The sequence below is a fragment of the Mustela putorius genome, unplaced genomic scaffold (genome assembly GCF_011764305.1).
Source record: "Mustela putorius furo isolate JIRA1106 unplaced genomic scaffold, ASM1176430v1.1 tig00003863_pilon_pilon_pilon, whole genome shotgun sequence".
Taxonomy (NCBI): domain Eukaryota; kingdom Metazoa; phylum Chordata; class Mammalia; order Carnivora; family Mustelidae; genus Mustela; species Mustela putorius.
The window spans coordinates 2047503-2069219 of record NW_025422015.1 but is presented as its reverse complement, the minus strand read 5'-3'; the positions used below and the strand labels follow the sequence as shown (position 1 = coordinate 2069219).

At 42.7% G+C, this 21717-nt stretch overlaps 1 protein-coding gene across 2 annotated transcripts in view; it reads left to right on the top strand.

Annotated features, from left to right (window-relative positions):
* Positions 1-678: 678 nt before the first annotated feature.
* SH3BGRL2 (SH3 domain binding glutamate rich protein like 2) overlaps positions 679-21717 on the top strand; it is a 74299-nt gene continuing 53260 nt past the window's right edge. The window contains exon 1 of one of the 2 annotated variants that reach the window (XM_045066229.1): positions 679-1000. In XM_045066229.1, the coding sequence (XP_044922164.1) occupies positions 956-1000 (45 nt within the window). In that variant the 5' untranslated portion in view covers positions 679-955. The remainder of the gene's footprint in view (positions 1001-21717) is intronic. The other variant, XM_004752803.2, reaches the window with a different exon arrangement.

The window sequence follows — 21717 nt, the reverse complement described above, 5'->3', positions numbered from 1 at the left end:
AAAAGCCCAGATCTGGCTCCGTTGTAAATATAAGGGGCACAGAGGCGAAGCCATTGTGTAGAGCAGCGGGTGGGGCGGGTGGGGTCCTGATGCCCAATGTTGATAGGAGGATTCTAATTTCGCTAGGTATTTATTTTTTCTACTACAATTACAGTTTTGCAAAGAAAAATAAAATATCGGTTGTGCTCTCAGCTGGCTTCTAATCTGCAGTGTTTACAGAAGAAGGAAACGTCTCATTTAACTAGAAGAATCACCTTTCTGCAATCTCCAGAGCCGCAGGGAGCACACAGGAGCGCCCAGCCCCACAGTACGTACCACCGCCCCCTGCTGAGAGGCCCACCCCGCCCCACCCGCCCGCCGCTGGTTCGGGCTTGCCCCGCACGCTAGCCGCCTCGAGACCGCGGGTCTCGGAGGCTCGATCCCTCCTGTCGGCGTTTCTGGGGGGGGGGGGGATGCTCCAAATCAGTAAACCACAACATACAACCCAAGGTTGGACTCTGAACCAAACCCTCTCGCCTAGTTTTCTTTTTCTCGGTCTCACCGGGATCCTCGCTACCCCTTGTCACAGCGTCTGCCTAGCCTCTCGCCTCCAACCACCTGCGCGGGTAAGCGATTATCACGCAGTAAGGAGGGGCTGGAAAGAGCTCAGTCCACTAGGCACTCCAGGCAGAGAACGAAACTACAACTCCCATCACGCCCCGCAGCCTGTTCCCTCCTCCTCCTCCTCCGCCCCTCCCCCTCCTCCCTCGGCCAGCGGCCGGGAGGCTCTGGGCTTTTATCTGCTGACCCGCGGGAGGGAGTCAGGTCCCTGCGATCTTCCCCCACCCGAGCGCTCTGCCCGGCGGCGGCGGCGGCGGCGGCGGCGGCGGTGGCGGCTCTTAGCCGAGTTTTGCCTCCGCGTCCCCGCCAGCCCTGAGCCCGCGGGAGCCGACTGCCCGTCCCGGCGTGCGAGAGGATGGTGATCCGCGTGTTCATCGCCTCCTCCTCGGGTTTCGTGGCGGTGAGCACTGCGGGGGCTGGCAGCGGGCCGGGATCGGGTCTCCGGGGGTCGCGGGCACCAGGCGCGGGTCCTGCGGGAGGCGCGCCCCGCTCGCCCCTGCGCGTCTCGGAGCGCAGCGCGTCCGGACGCGGGAACCCGCACCGGGCAGGTGATCCATCACACTTGCACAACAATGAAAAGGGCGGGGAGCAAAGGTGGGTGGGGGACCCCAGCTCACCCACAGGCCGTGCGAGGGAGACAGCGTTGCGGGAAAATGGAGTCCTCGGGCAGCCCCCAGCTCCAGGAGTGTGGCTCGGGAATTTGGGGAAGGGGGAGTCAGAGCCCCGGGGGTCCCGTTTCCCTTAGTGTTAGTTCTTCCCGATTTGGGACATTCAGCCTGGTTATATTTTGTATAAACCGCTTTTATCTAGGCTGCTTAGCTACCTAGCTCCTGAATGAAACAAGTTTAAGTAGCAATTGCTCTCCCCCCTCCCTTCCTCGCCACCCAGTACGTTTCTTTAGTCTTATACCTGCGCAAATAGAACTGTGGACTGGGTTTGTCCTGTCGTGCTCGGATTTTGTTTTGTCTTTTTTTTTTTTTTTCCCTGCCTTGGATGCTAAGAATATTTTTACATCTTTATATAAATGTGTGTGTTTGATTTCTTTACCCTTGTAGTGCCATGGTCAATTTCATCTTGAGGATGAATAAATTGTTGTCTCTCTAATTATTTTAAGCTATTTTGCTTAGTTTGATTTTTTTTTTTTTTGAAGAAGTGAAGTTAAATAGCGAGGTGTCCAACTGTAAGGAAAAAATCAGTAATAAACTTGATAGCCCACAGAGGAAGACATGTTTTACATGATTATTAAGACTTGGTTTCCTTAGTAAGAGTTAAACTATAGATTTAAGGGGTTCCTTGGTGAGATACATAATCAGATACATCAAAAGTGCTATATTGATTGTTTACATTTGATCTGGTCAGTTGTCTGCCCAGCAACAACCAGATTGTCACCAAATTTGTTTCTGAAGCAGGTGGGATGGAAGATGGAATAAAATATTATTTATAAATCCTTAAAAACCACTTTTTATTTAAAAAGAAGAGACTTTTTATTTAAAAAGAAGTCAACACTGTAGTACAAAAAAGACCTCTTTTTCATTAGGAACAATAGATGGGAAACTCCACCTTATCGTTATGTGCAGGCGTGTGGTGTCCCCATACTCCTGATAGTTTTGGTATTTCTGGTTATTTGTGGTTGCTTAGTCATACCTGTCCTTTACAGATTTCCCCATTGAGCTACACTTCATGTGTCAGGAAACCCATATTATTTTGTGGATAGATTTTTTTCAAATGCACTTCTTCATAGGAATGCTCCAAAGCTTTTGGTTTCACCACCAACTTGTATGCTTCAATAATTGTTGTAAGAGCATTTTATTGATTATGGAAGGGCTGATCTGTAGTATTAAGAAGCCTAGGTTATGATGGACAAGTCAGAGTCAAAACTTTAGGTAATTACTTGGCTTATCCTGTGAGCAGGTAATATACCAAGATAGTTCTGGAATTGTGGATCTCTATGTCCTCAAATCCATTAACAAGTGTTTCTTGTCTGCCTATGACCTTTTTTAATTTTTAAATTTATGGTTACGTGTTTTGCACATGAATCTGGACTTCAGAGACCAAAGTTTGGAGAAGGGGCTCCATCCCTGCCTGAGTTTCTCTTCTGTAGAATGAAGGGTTATGATGTAAGACTCAGCATTACATTCTAGCTTTAACCTGTTCTGATTTCATCAGTTGTGTAAATGTGGATAAATCCTTGTAACAGCGTTTCCCCCCCCCCCCACTTTAGATGTATTCATATTAGCCTCAAAATGAGTTTATTCTTGTCCTTTGGTGTTTTATTGTGATGTCTCAGCTTCTCTCACTACCCTGCCTGGTAGTATGTGTTCTGACAGGGTTTGATTTGAGCTGGAAGACATAATTTGTTCTGTCCATAAAAAGTAATTGTCTATTTTAATGGACCTCACTTTTTTAGTTCTCAATCCTCAGTCAGTAAGTCCCTCCAATTACAATTATCTCTTACCTTAATACGTAGTTTTTCTGTAATAGTGTAATGTTGATACTTTCGGTGATGATAAGAATATGGTGGTATGCAAGAGTAATGCTTTCTAAGAGATAATGAAGTTGTTTAGGTTAAGTGTTGGCCTGGGGACGTTAATGGGGCTTATAGAATTAAGCTACATTAAGCTTTGATGGCATAGCCGTAATGTTTTCCCTCTAGCAGAGTTGTGTTGACCATTGGTGCTGTTTTATTTGGTGACCAACTGTGACTAGCAAGTGCGTGGGAGAACAAATAATTTGATTTCCAAATCAGTTTGGTTCTAGCTGAAGTTTATTAAACCACAAGGAAGGAACATAACTAGAAATTGACTTTGCTAAGTGAGTCGATGGTATTTCCAAAAAGGTGTTCTGCCCCATTCAGCCGGAGATTTAAACAATGTATTTAGAGAAAAATCCTCCTATCTTGTCTGACTTCCCTGAATTTTCCAGCTTCAACACATAACAGTGATATTTGGAATAATTAACACCAAGGGGCTATCCGCCCCAGCTCCAGGTAAAATCTGCTTTTACTAGGAAGTAAAATGCCACATTATTATGCTGTGGATACCTAAAAAGCAGATTTCTTACACAGCTGATAATGTTGCTCTCGTTCATATTGTAGTGAAGGACATTTATTTCAGTCCTCAGAAAATAGTGTATTTCTAAAGTGCCATTTTAAAATTTTATTTACTCTGGTTGTATACCCGGAAAGGGGTGTCCTGGTAACTTTATTCAGGAAGTATATTAATACGACTTTAAATTTGAGAAATTGAAGTCCGCCAATTATTTCATTCATTCGTTATTTTATTCATGCAACAAGTATTTTCTAGGGATCTGCTGCTTGCGCAGCTTGGTCCTTGTTCTTGTGGGGAACTGGAGCAGAATAGAGGATGTGGCCTCTGCCCTCAAGAAATTTAGGTGAGGACTGAGTGGGGAGATAAGATAGGAAAGCCAAAACCACCAGTAATAAAGTATACCTCAAGGACACTTGCCTCTTTCAGAACACATTATCAGAAATAGAAATAATGTAGGGGCAGAGGGATACATTGCAGGATGTTAGATAAGGAGGAAATGTGCCAGAAATCATCAAATATGCATGTGGGAGCCTTAGGCAGATGGCAGAGAAAGGACTTGAGTTAGATTTGGAGCCCAGAAGAGAGTGCAGGGCCCACCTTGTTCAGGCTGGAAAGGGAGGAGTTTTGGGTAGAAGAGGGCAAGCCACCAGTGTCCCTGTGGACCTCTTTGAAGACGGGGTAGACTTTCAGTTCCTGCAAGAAGCCCATGATAACAAACTCTGCAGTGCTCAGCATCTCAGAGATGTCTTCAGTATCTGCAGCTTGTATGCTGTTCTGGAGCCTTTTGTCCCCAAGTAACAAGGGACTCTCTGGCAGGGAGGGATCCCTGGTATGTGATTTTAGAAAATTCCTTACCCCTGTGCTTGCCTTGACTAAAATGTCTCAGAAAAAGAAATACAATCTTTCACTCTTTGTTAAAGTTTCTGGGCTCAGTTGAGCTGGAAAAAAACCTAAAGTGGTTTTCTCGAGACATCCAACCACCTAAAATTCACAGAGATGGAAATCTGGGCATAGAGATCAAGTGGCTTACCCTGGGGTCATTTATATCAGTCACTGTAGAGCTAAGGAAGGCTTAAATGGACACTAGATCTCCTGACTCCTGAATGTATTCATTCCTCTGTTCATTCAGCAATGCATTCATTCATCCCCTAATTGACTCTTGTGCTCATCAGTCACTGAAAGCCTGTTAAGTACCAGGCTCTGTGTTAGGTGCTATTAGGTGGTAGGTGTATGTGAGGGCTGGGGAAAGACTTAAACGCCGGCCTTATGGAACACATCAGTGCTAACTACGGGTCAAAGACCTGGGACACAAACCATTTAAAAAGGAGAATGGAGGGCTGATGTGAGCTTGGGCAGTGTTCACATGGAGCATGGTGAAATGAGTGGTATATCCTTGGTTATTAGAGAGGGACCATCACTGGGAGGAAAAGATGCAAAGAAATTGGAAGCAAAGTTGGAGAACATAGAGCTTTGCCCAGGGCTGCTGCTCTGTTTTCAAGTAGGGATGAGAGTAGCCGGTGGAACTCATAGAGACTATGCCCAAAGTTGTCTGGATCTTTGCAGCTGTAGAAGGCATACCCTACTAGTTGGCATGACGTAGCTATTTTGAACATGTAATAACCAGTGAAGCTGTTGCAGCTCCACAGAATGTACTCAGTGAAGCTTTGCTGTGTGAGGAGGCCCTGGCAAGGAGTTCCACGGCAGCTAAAGTCAGGATATGACCATGTAGAATGGACTAATAGGCAGTAATTCCCTATGCGATTCTAATGCCAGAAGAAGCTGGTGAGGGTAAGCCTGCGTCATCAGCCTGTTTATTTATTTATTAAGATTTTATTTTTTTGAGAGAGTGCACAGGCATGCGCATGAGTCAGCAAGCATGAACCAAGGAGAGGGGCAGAGGGCAAGGGAGCCGGACAAGCAGATTCGCTACTGAGCACAACCTGGGCTCTATCCCAGGACACCAAGATCATGACCTAAGCCAGCATTTATTTATTTATTTATTTATTTATTTTTAAAAGATTTTATTTATTTATTTGACAGAGATCACAAGTAGGCAGAGAGGCAGGCAGAGAGAGAGAGAAAGAGAGGGAAGCAGGCTTCCTGCGGAGCAGAGAGCCCGATGTGGGGCTCGATCCCAGGACCCTGAGATCATGACCCGAGCCAAAGGCAGCAGCCCAAACCACTGAGCCACCCAGACGCCCCCCCAAGCCAGCATTTAATGAGCCACCTAGGCACACCTGCTTAGCCTCTTTAAGTGAAGAGGCTTCAGTGAAGCTTCAGAGTCACAGGGCAAGGTGGTTATTTGTTCCCATTTTACAGATGGAGAAGCTGAAGTTAACTGCCCTGAAGAGATCAGACACAGTAGATGGTGGGAGACTAAGTCAGACTCCAGCTGGCAGGTTCCAGAGCAGTTCTCCTCTGTGGGCACCGTGATACCCTGGGGGAATGAGAATACCAGGGATGCTTGACATCCTGTAGTGTGCTGGACAGTCCCCCATGAGAATGGCGGAGGTACCCTTCATGAGAAACGATGCTGAAGAGCATTGGCTAGTGAGGGTGTGGAGTGATGTTAGGGAGGTGAGAGCATGTAAGAAATCACCAGGAGAAGCAAGAGTAAGTGGGGGGTGTAGGAACAAGGATGTGATTGTAAGGGAAGGCAAGTGCATTAATTTCCTAAGGCTGCCATTAACAAAGGTCCAAAATTGGGGGGTTAACTGGAATTTGTCTCACAGTTCTGGAAGCTAGATCAGGGTGTTGGCAGGGTTGCTTCCTCCTTAGGGCTGGGAGGGAGACTGTTCCGTTCCTCCTACCTTCTGATGGTTTGGTGACAAGCTTTGACATTCCTTGCCATGTAGATACATCATTTTTGACATCTACCTTTATGTTCACATGGTGTTCTCCTTGGGTCTGTGTCTCTCACAGTGCACAGATTTCTCCTTTTTTATAAGGACAGAGCCCTGTTGAAAAGAGCCTACCCTAATGACTTCATCTTGATTGATCATCTGCAAAGATCCTATTTCCAAATAAAGTCACATCATGTTCATAGGTACTGGGGATTAGGATTTCAACATTTTGGGGGGCGCATTCAACTCATAACAATACAGAAGGGTTGAAATAGAAACACTAATTAATGGAATTTCCCCCTTTAATTGGGAAGACTACAGGCACATTTTCTGAATCTCAAAGTTAGCTTTTGGTTATAGAATTGTATGGAATTGCAGTTAATGTATAAGTTCTATTGTTAGGAAGAGAGATTAGCACTATCCCAACTGAAGACCTGACCTCAGTTTTTCTAGTTCATTTTATTATTTCCCAAATTTGATATTTTCTCATTCTATCTTAATATTTTAAACTTAAAAATATTAATCAAGGACATGGATTCTTAAAAAACTAGGGGCTTTTTATCCATTTGTATTGGGATACTTTTAGTAAAGATTTCTGTTTATTTGAGAAAATGAAATTTTGATAAGTATTTATAATATGGAATATAATGTGGTTTCCACATTGCAGGAATTTAAGACTAGTTGAATCTCTTTTTGTGTGTTTTTTCAATTTTTTTTTGTCAAAACAAAAGGAAAACAACTATAGTGGAAAAAAAACCAGTTTAATACGCAGCAGTATGAGATACCAAATTAAATAATACTTCTTTAGATTTTTTTCATGATTTATTTAAGATTTTAATTTATTTGAGAGAGATTGCGCAGGAGTCGGGGAGGGAAAAAAGGAGAGGGAGCAGTAGATTCCTTGCTCAGCAGGGAGCCACATGGGGCTTTATTCCAGGACAAGAGCCAGAGGCAGGCACCTAACCCTAACCAACTGAGCCACCTAGGTGCCCTTTTGTGTTTAATTTATAAAAAATGGTTGGTTGTTTTTTCAGTGAAGTTAGAAGTAGATGACAGAAGAGAAAGAGTCTAGCTTCTTAGTGAGTGTTTCACTTTTAAAATGTTTCATTTTTAATGTTTTACGTTAAAATGTTTCACTTTTAAAAATAAAAATTAGTGTGAATTATGGTCAGTATACATGAAAGTTTAAAATACTTTATTTTGAAATGCAGATTTTAAAAATGGGATCAAGAAGTTATTACTTTAATTGCTAATTCAGTTTTTTTTAAAGTCACCCTCTAAACTCTAACTTCAAAAGGAGATCCTTTCGGGTTTCAGCAAATTTTCAGTAGGAATTGCTTTAATGGGGGCTACAGTAGCTGCATAGTTAGCTAGCAGCAGGTTATTCTGATTCAAATTACATTCCCATATACTTTCTTTTTCTGTGATTAGCTTTCGTTACACTGTCTAATTCAGTATGTGAAAAAGGACCTTAGCTTTACAAATTAGAAATTTAGTGAAAAGGCCTTTTTTTCCTATGAAATAGGGACATGGTAAATGCTTATTACTATTTCATGGAAAAGATCCACTTCTGATTATATACAATTGTTTTTTGGTGGTCCTTTTTCTAGTTGTTTAAAACCATGTCTCTGAGGAGCACGTGAATGGCTCAGCTGGTTAAATGTGGGACCGATTTCCTCTCAGTGTTCAGCAGGGTCTACTTGAGATTCTCTCACTCTCTGTCAAATAAATAAAATCTTAAAAAAAAAAAAAAAAAAAGAAAGTAAGTAAGTAAGTCATTGAGCCTTTCTGTTGAGTGATTGTTGAGCCTAGTAGTGATCAGTATTGCTTGGAATGGGGGGTGTTTGTGGGGCCGGGAGAGGTAGGTTTGGAGATCAGAAGTCAACAAGCAGCCGCAGCCCAGCAATGTCGTTTGAGGCCCTGTAGCCTCCCTTTTATCTGTCCTCTTTTAAAAATAGGCTTATCTGAGTTTATCTGCCAGCACTGACTAATTACTGAGGAACTGAACTTTGGTAACTCAAAGTGTTGTTATTTGTTTTACATTTGATTATTTTTTTTCTGAACTCTAAAAAGAAATCAACCTAGGAAAGTGCCTTCTGGGCTCTTGACGCAGCTTTGTAGTAGGAGAAAGATAGCTGAACTAGAAGTGGCAAGTAGGCGGCCCCCTACCAACAAGCACAGGTCCTTTCAGGCTGGGGCAGCCCCTGGAGACTAGAATAATGTGTTTGGTCCCCTGGGTCTGGTTCCTTCTGTTACCACTGACAGTTTATTTATTCCTGAAGGGATTGAACTCTTCTGGGCTGTTCAGTACCTGGAAACACCCCAAAGGGTGTTTCCTGGAACTGACCCCCGAAAGTGGAAGGGCAGGGTGTGGTGTGCATCAGGGTGTGTCTGCCTCCTTGCCGGACCTTCGTGGGCTCTCTGCCAACATGGCTTCAGAGCTCCTGAAGCCGGAAATGAAATGCTGGCTGTGAGTGCAGGCAAAGGGTTTTCGGTACTTCAAGATGTGTTTTCTATTCCCTACCAGCGATGGCTCGGATCTGGAATTGGCATTTTGTCAGCTTGGGCCTAGTGGATTTGGGAGTAGAAGGTTGAGAAGAAGAGAGACCCAATTAAGTGACTTGCTTGACAGGTCAGTGGGTGGTATTCGGTAAATGCAAGTATAGTTAAAGTCAGCAACTATTACTGCATACCAATCCTATGTTGAAAACAAATCCAAACAAAACAGAAAACCCAAAGCAACACAACCAACGTAAGCTTTTGAGTTCTTTTGCTTTCCTTTTGGTGCTACAAAAGGAGTGGGAGTATGGTCTTCTTCATTCATGACATTCCCATGTGATTTGAAGCTTACTGGTTCTCTGCTTTAGAAATTACATTCATTAGGATGGTTCTTTGAATGGGAATTGGCCACTTCCACAAGCCTGGATCCCCTATTGACGGGAGTTTTGGATTGTGCTGACCTTTTATGATAAATAAACTACTTAGAAGCCAAAGTATTTGGGTTGAACATTTGCTGGTTTATTTAATTCTGGAGTTAGCTTATATTGAAGCCAAGCACCTACTTTTGCCCCATCCGTGGATTATCTCTCATTGGAAGGCAGTATAGTCTCACATTTAAGGCTGGGGCTGTCCAGATTCTAGCTCTGCCGCTGCTAAAGGACATGGCCTTAGACAAGTAACCTGAGACTTTTCATTTGTAAAAATGGGATGGGAACTGTACCTTCTGTATGTGACTGCTTTAAGAACTGAATGAATAGGTCTTCCATAGGAGGTATTAAGCAGAGTGCCAGGTACATAGTAAGAACTCAGTGCATATTACCTGTTGTTTCTGATATATCCTTATCAATAGCAGCAAGTAGTAATAACAGTTAAAAAAAAATGTATAGTATATAGTACTTCCTAAGCCAAATTTTCAAATTTTTAGTAAATTTAAGGATAAAGATTTTTTTAACTGAAGTTTGAATTAAATAAATAATAAGAGTATTACAATTTGAGGTCATTCCCCCAAATAAATCACTTAGAGCTCTGTAACTCTAATTAATTAATTAATTATAATTAATTTATGAACCTTTTATAGGTACACAGCATGTCATGCATGAGGCCCTAAGCCATATTTATTCATACGTACAGAATGCTTACTACTGTGCAGTTAATTGGTCACTATTCTTTGCTGTCCTAGTACATGAATTTAGAGTCCTGGTTTGATGTCAGGCTTCCTGTGCTTAGCAAGTAGATTTCATCCCGGATGACAATTTTGACTGATGGATGGTGAAGCTGGGAGAGGGGTTTTGGAGCTCTGGCTGGGATGAGCTGGGAAACAAACAGTGTGATTGACTGTTGATGTCTGACCTGGCTCCAGAGCAGGGAGGACCAGGGTTTATGCCATGTATTTGCCAGCCCTGTCATAGGCTCTTTCAGATTTGCATAACTGAACGTAGGGTATTTTGAGTCTGGGAGCAAAAGGGGAAAGAAATGGGAGACATCAAGTTGAACTGATGGGCAGACAGTATCCTCTGCAAACATCTCACCCCAGATCTAGGGGGAGGGCGGTAGAGAAGGGCCAGGATCTCTGTGTTTAATGAAGGTGAGTGAAGAAACTGATTATCGTGACTGTGAAGCTGAACACTGAACTTTGATGCTTGCTGAACATTTGTGGGAAGCTTTCCTAGGTGGCAGCTGGGCAGGCGGATGGTGGCAAAAGAGGTTGGGGCTTTGTGGGAGAAGGGGAGAAAGATACTGGGATAGGCGGACTGTCAGGTATGACTGTCTACCTTGCTGAGCCTTGAGCCTGTCTACCTTGAGCCTTGCTCAGCCTTGCTGAGCCTAGAGCCCTGGAAGGTCAGGTGAACAGTTAGTGTTTTGCTGTGCCCAGAATGTGGTAGGTTTTTTCCTACAAGATATTTAATCATAAGGATGCCTCTACAAACTGTTTATTATATCCATTTTTCAGATGAGAATATTGAGGTACAGGGTGATTAAGTACCATGCCTAGGATCATTCAATTCAAAGACTCCAGATTTGAACTCCTCCCTGTCTTAAGATTTTGTGTCCAGTACTTTTATCTCACGTTACTCACAAGAAAAGCCCCTGCTCAGAGGCCAGCTAGAAGCTGGGTCTTGCGGACTCAGAAATAGGCTTGGATAACAGGGTGTGAGTTCAAGTGAAGGAGAGAGGAGCAGTTCCAGGGGTCCCCACTCAGCTGTGGAGCAGGTGACTGTAGCTGCAGTGTCCTTGGCATGTGAAATGACTTTGTGCAATGACTTTGCTGCTGCAGAGACTGGTAAGAGATATAAGAAATACGGGTTGAAATGGAAAGCTAATATTTCATAAAGATTATGATAGTAATGGAAACGACAACTCTCATTCACACCGTGTGCGGGACGTACTCAAGGCTTTATGTTTGTTTTTTGTATTCCTCAAAGGAACTTGGCTTGGAAGCCATTCATATTCATTCCCACCCTCCTTTACTCTCTCTAGCAAAATAGGAAAATGAAACTCAGAAATTTCAAATACCTTGCCTTGTCATAGAATCCAGAAGGTACAGACACTACGTCTGTGTCATCCATTTTCCCAATGGCCATGTCCCAGAAGAAGGAGTCAGAGGTTAGAGAGAAATGGAGATGGTCTTTGAAGACACTGTTGAATGTTTTGTTGGATGTCCTGAAACCAAATGTATGATTTACCTTAAATGCAGTTGTCTTCGTTTGTGTGATAGAGTAGAGCTGAGTAGTTGTGTTGAGCTAGAGGGAGCAAGATGGGATGGGAAATTCATGGGGTAATACAGGAGAAGAAAAGGTTGGTGGGGATGAGGTCCAGGACAGAGACAATTAATCCCTTGAGATCTTTGGGTCACCATGAGATCTACTGGGACAAATGGTGGTTGTGGTAGAAGTGTGTTCTCTCATTCTTTCCATCCGGGATCCTCTGTTCTTGGGAGACATTTTCTCCACAGACTCATCATTCCCTGTTTTCTACCCTGTAAAGAATGTGTCCTTTTGGGTGGAAAGAGTTTATTAGTATATTGCAGCCTACTGTGGGAGTTCAGTGCCAGAGTGGGTAGAAAGTGGGGGACCAGAGGCAGGGCTGTTAGTGGTTGTAGGGGAGGGACAGAGGGCCTGTAGGAGTGCAGACTTCCACTGTGTGTAGAGGGAAAGATGCAGTCAACGTGCACAGGAAGGCAGGAAGGACCCATAGAAGTAGGAGGGTATTCATTCACCTCATCTGACCCATTTAATAATTTTGTAATTTTTGTGCTTTCCATATTGTCAGCCATCTCTCTAAGATCAGATTCTTGACATGTAATTTACTGAGAGAGCCTTGTAGCTATGCTTTGTAGAAGACATTTATGTGATATAAATAAGATGGTAAGTGGAAAGAAGGTGAACTTTAGGAGTATAATGACCTGGGTTCAAATTATGGCTCTGGTGTTGTCAGTGGCAAGATGGCATAGCAGGTCTTTGAACTTCTCTGGATCTCAGTATCCCCATTTGTAAAGTTGTTGGAACTTAATGACGAGGCAGCCATTAATAGTATTATAAATTTCATTTATATTTAAGTCTATACTAGTTCTCTGGTCTTTGTGAATTTTCAACTCTAAATAAGCTATTCAGATTTAATTAAGGGAAAAAAATTATTGTTCTAGCCAGAGAATGGGTCCCGAGTTAAATGGAACACATCTGTATTTATTAGGGTCTGTGTAGGCTAGAGGTCATAGTTGAGTTGCAGAGGCTAGAACCCCTTCTCTTTTGAGGTAACACAGTGTTTTAAAATGTTTTTGAGCAAAGATTTTAAATCCTGGGGAATGATTTTCTCACACACATACAATCTAGAATTCCTGCCTTCTTGAGACATCTGTAGATCTCTTTGACCCCAGTGCCTTACTCCATCATGGCCTGGCTGCATCAGAGTCGATTAGTGGTGGTCCCTTCATCAGGTCATGCGCTCTTGGGGGTCTCCATACCCCCTACCATTCCCGCTGTCTTCCCAACTCTGAGCTTCTTGTTACTGAGCTTGTGCCATTCTTTTTCCTATAGTACAAAGTATTTGTCGCATGTATGTTTATCAAAAGTGGGAAACTACAAGATTATATTAAGAGGGTTCTATGTGTTTCATGAAGACTGGAAGCCAGTGAAAGTTTCTTTGTGGAAAGGTGGAAATAATAGTCCTAAATAGTTATTCGGTGATTTTTGGCTTCATTAATTTATGTTAACTATCTGACTCCTATGGGCATTTGAATCTGACTTCTATGGGCATTTCCACTCCTGTGGAAACTAATAGTTATGGGAAGTAAAAAGTGTCTATTTCCTGTCTGTGCTTGGTGTTGGCCTCTCAGTCACTCTGATCTCTGACCTGCTGCTTGGAGTCATTATACTCCAGGACAGAACTTCCTGGAAAACCTTAAAAATGAACTTGATCATACCCTAAGTGAGGTTGCATCAGCGGCATCACTGTTGTCATTTTGGTGTGGGTAAATCTTTATTGTGGGCTTGTCCTGTGCATTGCAGATGCTGAGCACCGTGCCTGGTCTCTACTCACTGGGTGTTTGTAGTATGCCCTGCCCGCAGCTGTGGCAATGAAAAATGTCTCCAGATATTCCCAGATGTCTCTTAGGGGCCAAAATCGCACCTGGTTGGGAACCCCTGCTCTAATCTATAGTAGCAGAGAGGAAAATGCTCACAAAGATTGCCTTAAAACCGGAAGGAACTAAAGAGATCATTTGATTCATCTTTCCCTTCTGATGAGGTGTGAGCTGTTAAATTCAGGTCTGCACTGACTGCCCTTGTATTTCTAGAACAGTGCATTGGGAGTTGGGAGACAGTCTGGTTCTGGTGATGACTTTTTTTTTTTTTCTTTTTTGTTAATTCTGTGCCTGACATGGGGTTTGAACTCATAACCCAGAGATGAAGGGTCACGTGTTCTACCGACTGAGCCAGCCAGGTGCTCTCCCCCCACCCTTTTTGCTGCCGTTTAATCAGCTTTCTGTTTTTAGACAAGAAACTAAGCTTTTCTGGGCTCCAGGTTTCTCCTCAGGCTATTGTTGTTTTTAGTTGAGATATAATTCACGTACCATAAAATTCATCCTTTCCGGTTGTACCTTTCATTGGGTTTCGATATACTTCCTCTTATCGCCATATCTAATTCCAGAACCTTACCTCTTTATGTCCATTAGCAGTCACCTCCATTCCCTCCTGCCCCCAGCCCCTGGCAACCACTGATCTCCTTTCTCTATGGATTTGCCTGTTCTGGACTTCTCACATAAATGGAATCCCATAATATATAGCTTTTTGTGTCTGGCTTCTTTTATTTAGCATAATGTTTTCAGAGTCCGTGTATGTTATTGTATGTATCAGTACTTCATTTCTTTTTATGGTTGAATGATATTCCATTGCATCAGTATACCACATTTTGTTCATTCATCAGTTGATGGACTTTGGGATTGTGCTGATTTTGGGGCTATTATGAATAATGCTACTGGGAACATTAGTGTGATCATGTTTTCAATTCCCTGGGATATAGACCAGGAGAAGAATTGGTGGTTCATATGGTAACTGTATGTCTAACTTTGTAAAGAATTGCTAAGCTGTCTTCCTGAGTGGTTGTTCCATTTTATATTCCTGTTAGCAAGGTTTGAGGGTTCCAGTTCCTCTACATCCCCACCAACACTTGTTATTGTTTGTCTTCTCATTTCTAGGCATTTTAGTAGGTGTGAGGTGGTATTTCCGTGTGGCTTTGCTTTGCATCTCTCTAACGACTAATAATGTTGATGCTTTTTAAGAACCAGTTGAGAGCCATCCTTTGAAGAACTCTTCTAGCTTTGAGTTTTTAAGTTTTTTCTTCTAGTCTACATATGAACCAATATGATTAACACAGAATTGGGTTATCTATTTAGGGATATCTATTTTGGAAATTGATCGGGTTAATCTGTTTTCCTATGTTTATGAATACTTTTTATTTCAGTGTTTAGTCGTATTCAGAATGCAGATTGGGTACATGGCATGATCCTTTCCCCTCCCATACAACTCCTATTCTGAGGAGAAAAGGTAAACATGGAAAACAGAGGGTAATACAGAGTCCCATGGAATGTAATGCGAAAATGATCTATCTCGTAGGTAAGTCTCAGGGGCAGACGTGTTTATTTGGATGAGGACAAAGAAAAATAGCTAGATGGAAAAATAGCATCCTCTTGGGAAGGTGGCTGTTCTAGAAAATTTCACTAAAATACAAGTGGCCAGTGGAAGAGAGTTTATTTTTTTCCACAAAATATTTTATATGAGCTTGTGGCCTGGAATAGATGTCACCCTTCCTGTTATTTTTCATCAAAAGAATGAATTTGCTTTGTATGTCTGTGCTGCCCTTTGTTTTAGACTAGATGACTCCTTTTCTACAGATAAGTAGTTCCCATAGTGTGAGAGCTAGACAAATGGAGGCTGTCTAGTTAGTTCCATGGGGCCCTTTTAATAGCGAGCTTGGTTTTTAAGAGATAATTAACAGGGAGGAGATGATTAATAATTGACTTTTTGAATTCCTTTTCCATTAAAGGGGAGAAAAGGGCTTCATCCTTTTAACAAGATTAAGTCTGTGTGTTCGGTTCAGAGAGCTTAGAAGAACTTCATTGGCTCCCAACGCTTACAGCTTCAAGGCCTAACTTTTTGGCCTGGCATTTAGGGCCCTCTGTGATCTGAATCTGACCTACCTTTGCAGCGTTTTCTCTTTCTGTTCCTTTGACTACTATATAAATACACCAGGCTTTTTTTACCTTCTGCCTTCTATGCCTTTTCTCCTAACATCCCCTCTGCCTGTGCTCACCCTGCATTGTGACCAGATTCCTCTCCTTTCTTTGAAGCCTGTACGATTTGCCAGTGAAGTCTTCCCCACGGCCCTCCCTTTCTCCTCCTCCCTCCAAACTGGGAGGACTCTGCTTCTCCAGGCCAACATGGTGCAGCCAATGGAACTGCTATCCTGGGGCCTCCACACGTTCCACCCTTGGTTTTAATTATTTTGTACCCAGGTTGTCTGAACTGCAAGTTCCAAGTTCTTTGAGGTCACAGCTGTTGCATTCATCTTTCTATACCTCCACATTTCCTTTAAAGAACTTGGCATGTAGCACTTGCTGAATGAATGAAAAAGAGATATTGTTTCTACAGCTTCCACATCACAAATATTGAGCTTATCAAGAGTTCAGGACCATGCCAGAGTGGGACCAGCATGGAGCCCATACACGGAAGTCTGCCCTGGAAAACATAAAAGGCTGCGAGGGACATGATTTATAGGTTTCCCCTGCAACCCAGAAGTAGAACATTCCTGTGAAACTTTTCATAAGCCAAAATGCCATCAAGCAAAGAAGCAGTTATCGTTCATTTATATGAAAACAATGTTGAGTGTTCCCAAACCCAAGAAGATAACCTCTCTTAGGCTTTTTTGATACCTGAAGACTCATCTTGCTAACAGATGCGTACAATGAATAGAGATAAAGCACAGATGCTCTGAAACACAGTTCAAAGCTGTGGAGGCTTGAAGCTGAGCTGCTGAGTGTAGTTCCAGGGAAGGAGCTTGGGGGCTCCACTCCCGCTGCTGGGGAGCACTCTACTTCTATAAAGGCTTGCTGCCAAACAAATGCTGAATGCTATTTTTTGCCTTTTACATCAAGGTGAAAATCCTCTTTGGATTTTTTTCAGTTAGTGAAAATAGGTACTAATGTAGGCCTTTTATATAAAAGTGAAGTGGCATACTGTGAACTTTGAAAAAGCAACAATACCTGTATTTTCCTGCTTCTTAAATAAGTGGCATGAAGAATGCATATTATGAGAGATGATTGTATTATACTATTCCTTCTCTTGCTCAGATATAAGAATTCTAGAACGCCTGTGTGGAATGACGCTGGAGACCTGGAAGGAAGCAGAGGGGCCTCTGAGGGGCAGTTGGCTCTTCCATATACTGGGGGGCTGGGCAGGGGGCTGGCCTTCAGAGCCTTACCTCAGACAGCTGAGTGAAACCGGCCACAGCTGTCTTCCGCTCCACTGAGGGCAAAGGGAAGCTCTGAGAAGTACCAGCTTTCTCCTGGAGGCAGAACGAGAGACTTCCAGAAGCCAGTTTCAGGCTGTAGTTGGTATAGGGTAAAACAGCAGATTTTTACACATAAGTGACTCTGAGAATGCCAGTGCACCACATCAAAGTACAAAAATGGATTATAATGATGATTCTTCATCCAGAACAGATTGAATCAGGTTGGGCATGTTTTGCTCTGACGTGCTCTGCTGAACAATGCAGGAACACATGGAGTGCATTTTAGAAAGATTTCTGAACTAAAATTAGTTTAAAATGAGGTAAAAATAAATTTGTGTTTGAAGGGATGTGCTTCAGTTATACAGAAAACCATAATCTCCAGTTCCAGGAGAAGATTAAGCTGAGGATGTGGCCAGTCCAAGGCAGAATGGGTCCATAGAATGCTGGTAAGGGCATCCAGACTTTCAGGGGCACCTGGGTGGCTCAGTCAGTTAGGTGTTGCCTTCGGCTCAGGTCATGACCCTTAGGTCATGACCCCCTGGGATTGAGCCCCCATATCAGGCTCCTTGTAGGTAGTCTGCTTTCCCTCTGCCTGCCGCGCCCCCTACTTGTGCTCTCTCTCTCTCTTTCTCTCTGACAGAAATAAATGAATGAATGAATGAAATCTTAAAAAAGAAAATAAAAGAGCATCCAGACTTTCTCTTAGAGGTATCCGTTTGTGCCTACAAAGGAAATGTGAGCTAATTATATGATGCCTCATAAAATGTAATTGTGAAAATGATCTGCTGTCCCTCAAATTACTTTTCAAATGTAAGTAGAAGTAGTTTCCAGATCATCTCTTAGGATCACTTTCCACACAATTGAGGATTAACTGATGCAGAAATGGGAACAACATATTCAAAAACACACTATGTACAGAGTAGCATCTCCAGCCATTGATAAAGCCATTACTGGCCTTTGGATGAAGGCCAGTAACAGTAATTCTTGCCTGTGGAAAATACTGTCCTCAGCAGGATTTCCTCCTTACTGCAGAGGATTTTGACTATTAGAGCAAGTTTTGCTAGACCAGCTTTTCTGCAAAGTATTATCTCATTAACAGGCGGCACGTGTGTGAGCCATTGTGTAAAACTTTCAATTCTAGTCTTGTAAAATCGTGGCATCCTAAATTCATATTTTATACTTGACTGACTTTTTTCTTTAAGGAAGTAAACATGTAGTCTTGACAAAAAATGTAAAAACAATCAAATCAAATCAACCATATCTTTCATTCCATTTGCTAAGGTTTTATTATGGCCTCACATTGATAAGTAATACAAGTTGTTGTTGTTTTTTAAATTAAATTAATTAATAGTTAATTAATTTTTAAAGTAAGCTCTATGCCCAATGTGGGGCTTGAACTCATGACCCTGAGATTAAGAGTCACATGTGTATTAGCTGAAGCAATCAGGTGCTCCTGTTCTTTTTTTGTTGTTGTTTTTAATGCAAACAAGTTTTTTTTTAAATGCAGACGAAAGTAGTTTTATACTTGTGTTGGTGGTGAAATTAGTTAGAGCTGTTTACATCACATCTAGCAGGTGGGGAAGGAGACAGATTAGCTGACAGTTATGTGATAAGCAGCTCCTCCGAAGAGACCCTCCTGAATCCCACTGGTGATGCAGATGTGATGCTCTCTCACGGTCCTCAGTCTTCAGAGGAATTATGGCTGAGTTGGGGAACATCGCAGATACGTGCAGCTGTTACAAAACCGTGCCAGGCTGTGTGTCATTCTTTGCTGGGTTGGCAGTGACTAGGAGTATGATGGGACTCTGATGAAGGAGATGCTCTGGGAAGGCAGTGGTTGGTGCAAGTCAGGCTTGCTCAGCCTTGATACTGTTGACTGTTGTGGACGGCTTTCTGTGTGTTGTAGGATGTTTCACATCATCTCTGGCCACTGCCTACTAAATGCCAGTAATACCACCCGGTTGTGAGAACCAAAAATATCTATAGATATTAACGAATGTCTCTGATGGGAGACAAAGTTATTCCCCATTGAGAACCACTGGGTAGGCATGGTTGAGCACAGTGTGGATTTGGGGCTAGGCTGTGAAGAATAAATAGAACTTGTATAGGAAGTGTGGATAGTATGGGAATGGAGGAAGCATTTACATAAAGACCCAGTCAGTTTCCACAAATGCCAGTCTTGGAGTAGAGCTACTCGGAGTATGACTTATGGACCAAACTTTGTTGCTGATATTAGCGCTGCAATTGAAGGTAAACATTTAGGACCTTTTATAGTAAGTTTACACAGTAATTTATGAGTTTGGGGTTTTTTTATGTTATAGTAATAAAAACTTTAGGCTTCTCTCTCTTTTTTCTTTTTTTAAAGTAAACTCTGCACCCAGTCTGGGCCTTGAACTCATGACCCCTAGATCAAGGGTCCCACATTCTACTGAGTGAGGCAGCCAGGCACCCCTAATCTTCTCTTTCTATGTTTTTGTTAATTTGTTTCTCTAGAAATTTATTTTCTGCAAGTATCAGTCTGTGACAGATTGGAACATTAACATGAGAACAACAGCAAACTGATCCTTTACCACTGATGCTTAAAGAAGCACCAAGGCTGTGATCAGACTGAATTTAGTGTGTGTGGTGGGGAAGTAGATGGACTAGCCATAGTTCAGATGGAACGTGAAGGCAGACTGGTTTGTGAGATCTTTCAGGGAGTCTGACACATCTTGGACCTCATTCTCAATCTTTTTTCACAATGCATGAATGAAAGTCTCCAGGTAGAGCAGAATGGACTGGGAAGTCAGGAGAGGCGGTCCAGTGGATATTTTTGAGATGGGAGTAACTTTCAGAAGGAGGTGTTAATGTCATTTAGCTTGTTTCTATACTTTTTGTCTTTCAGTTGCCTGTTTATCTCTAGTTAGATACCTTTTCTATTCACTTGCCCTTGAGCCATGATTTTGAACTGGGTAATTGCCCCTTTGAAACTTTAATTTAATGTATACATTCTAAACCTTGTGTGCAAAGTCCTTGAACGTCAAAGAGGTGTAGCGTATGTTCCCTGCCCTCCAGAATTTAAAATTATGTCTAAAATTCTTGTCTACTTGACTAGGCAAAATCCACTAGTTCAAAAGGACTTTGAGTAGCATGTTCTCTGCAAGTTCAGAGGAAGTGGAAGATACTCCGGACTTGGGAGCGGACTGTGAGTGGTGGGCTCGAAGTTGGGCCTTGTAGGAAGAGTAGGACTTACATGTTTTTTGTTGTTGTTGAGTATTTTGTTTGTTTGTTTGTTTAGGACTTAAATATTGAGAAGGCAAGACCACATTCCTGGTGAGGGAAACAGGTTCGGTGGCTGTGGGGAGGAAGTAAATGTAGGCAAAGGAGAGGTGGGAGACGGCAGGAGGAAGTTGGGACCTCAGAGGCCAATCCCACATGCCTTAGCCCTTCCCCCCCCCCCCCCGTGCCTCCCACCCACCTCAGTCCCCAGGAGGCACCCACTGGTACTTTCTGTCTATAGAATGGCCCATTCTAGACATTTTCTATAAAGGGAATCATGTAGTATATATGCTCCTTTACGACTAGCTTCTTTCACTGAGCATGTTTCAAGGTTGGGCCCTGTTGTGGCCTGTATCAGTACTTCATTCATATTTATGGCCGGAAAATGCTCAATTCTATGGATATATAATGCAAATTCTTGAGCCCCACCCAAGCCTTACTGAGTGAGAAACTTTGAGGTTCACCTCCTTTCTACAAGTCTGTTTTGAGTAGCCCTCAGGTGATCTGGCTGTACTGTGGGTGGAGAGCCATTGCTTCAGGGTGAGTGGGGGAGGGGCAGGAGGCTGGGCAAGGATTTTTTTTCTTTCATCTCAAGGATAATGGGAAGTTACTGAGAGGTTTGTTTGTTTGTTTTTTGAAGAGAGGTTTTTAAACAGACAGATGAAGCCATTAGATTTATGCTTTAATAAGAATATTTTAGCTGCTCAGTGAAAAGCGGTGAATCTGGTTAGAAGAAGACACATAAAAACTGTAGACGAGAGACGATGGCTTGGCAAAGGCTAATGGGAGTGAAAATGGAGAAACGTGGATGGGTTCAAGAAAAATTTGAAAAGCAGAAAGGCCATGACTTGATTAATTGTACCATCTGGTAGAGTCAAAAAGATGAAGCCCAGGTTTCTGGGTTGGGCAAATAAGTAGGTGGTAGTACCATTTTGAAGATCTTCTGAATTTTCTGGTTTTTTTATATGTGACTAAAATTTTTTAAAAAAGATTTTATTTATCAGAGAGGGAGAAAGACTGCATGTGCATGTGCACAAGGGGGTGAGGCGTAGGGGGAGGGAGAAGCCGACTCACTGCTGAGCAGGGAATACATATGAGGCTGGATCTCAGGATCTTGGGACCATTACCTGAGCAGGGCAGACACTTAACCTACTAAGCCACCCAAGTGATGAAGTCTTAGAATATAAGTGAGGTTCGGTGGGGTGAGGTCTGAAGCCGATGACCAAGAAAGAATTCTTGAGACGTCTTTGGTGCAAAATGGTGGTTTATTAAAGCAGGGGGACAGGAACCGTAGGCAGAAAGAGCTGTTGCCCGGGGCTGTGAGGTGTGGTCATTATATACTTGCAGGTTGCAGAGGGGTTTAGGGATGGCTTAAGTCTCTAAGGAATTTTGGTAGCAAGGTTTCCAGGACCTTGAGGGGCTATGTGTTGTTGGGAAAAAGATTATTCATTACCAGTAATAAGACC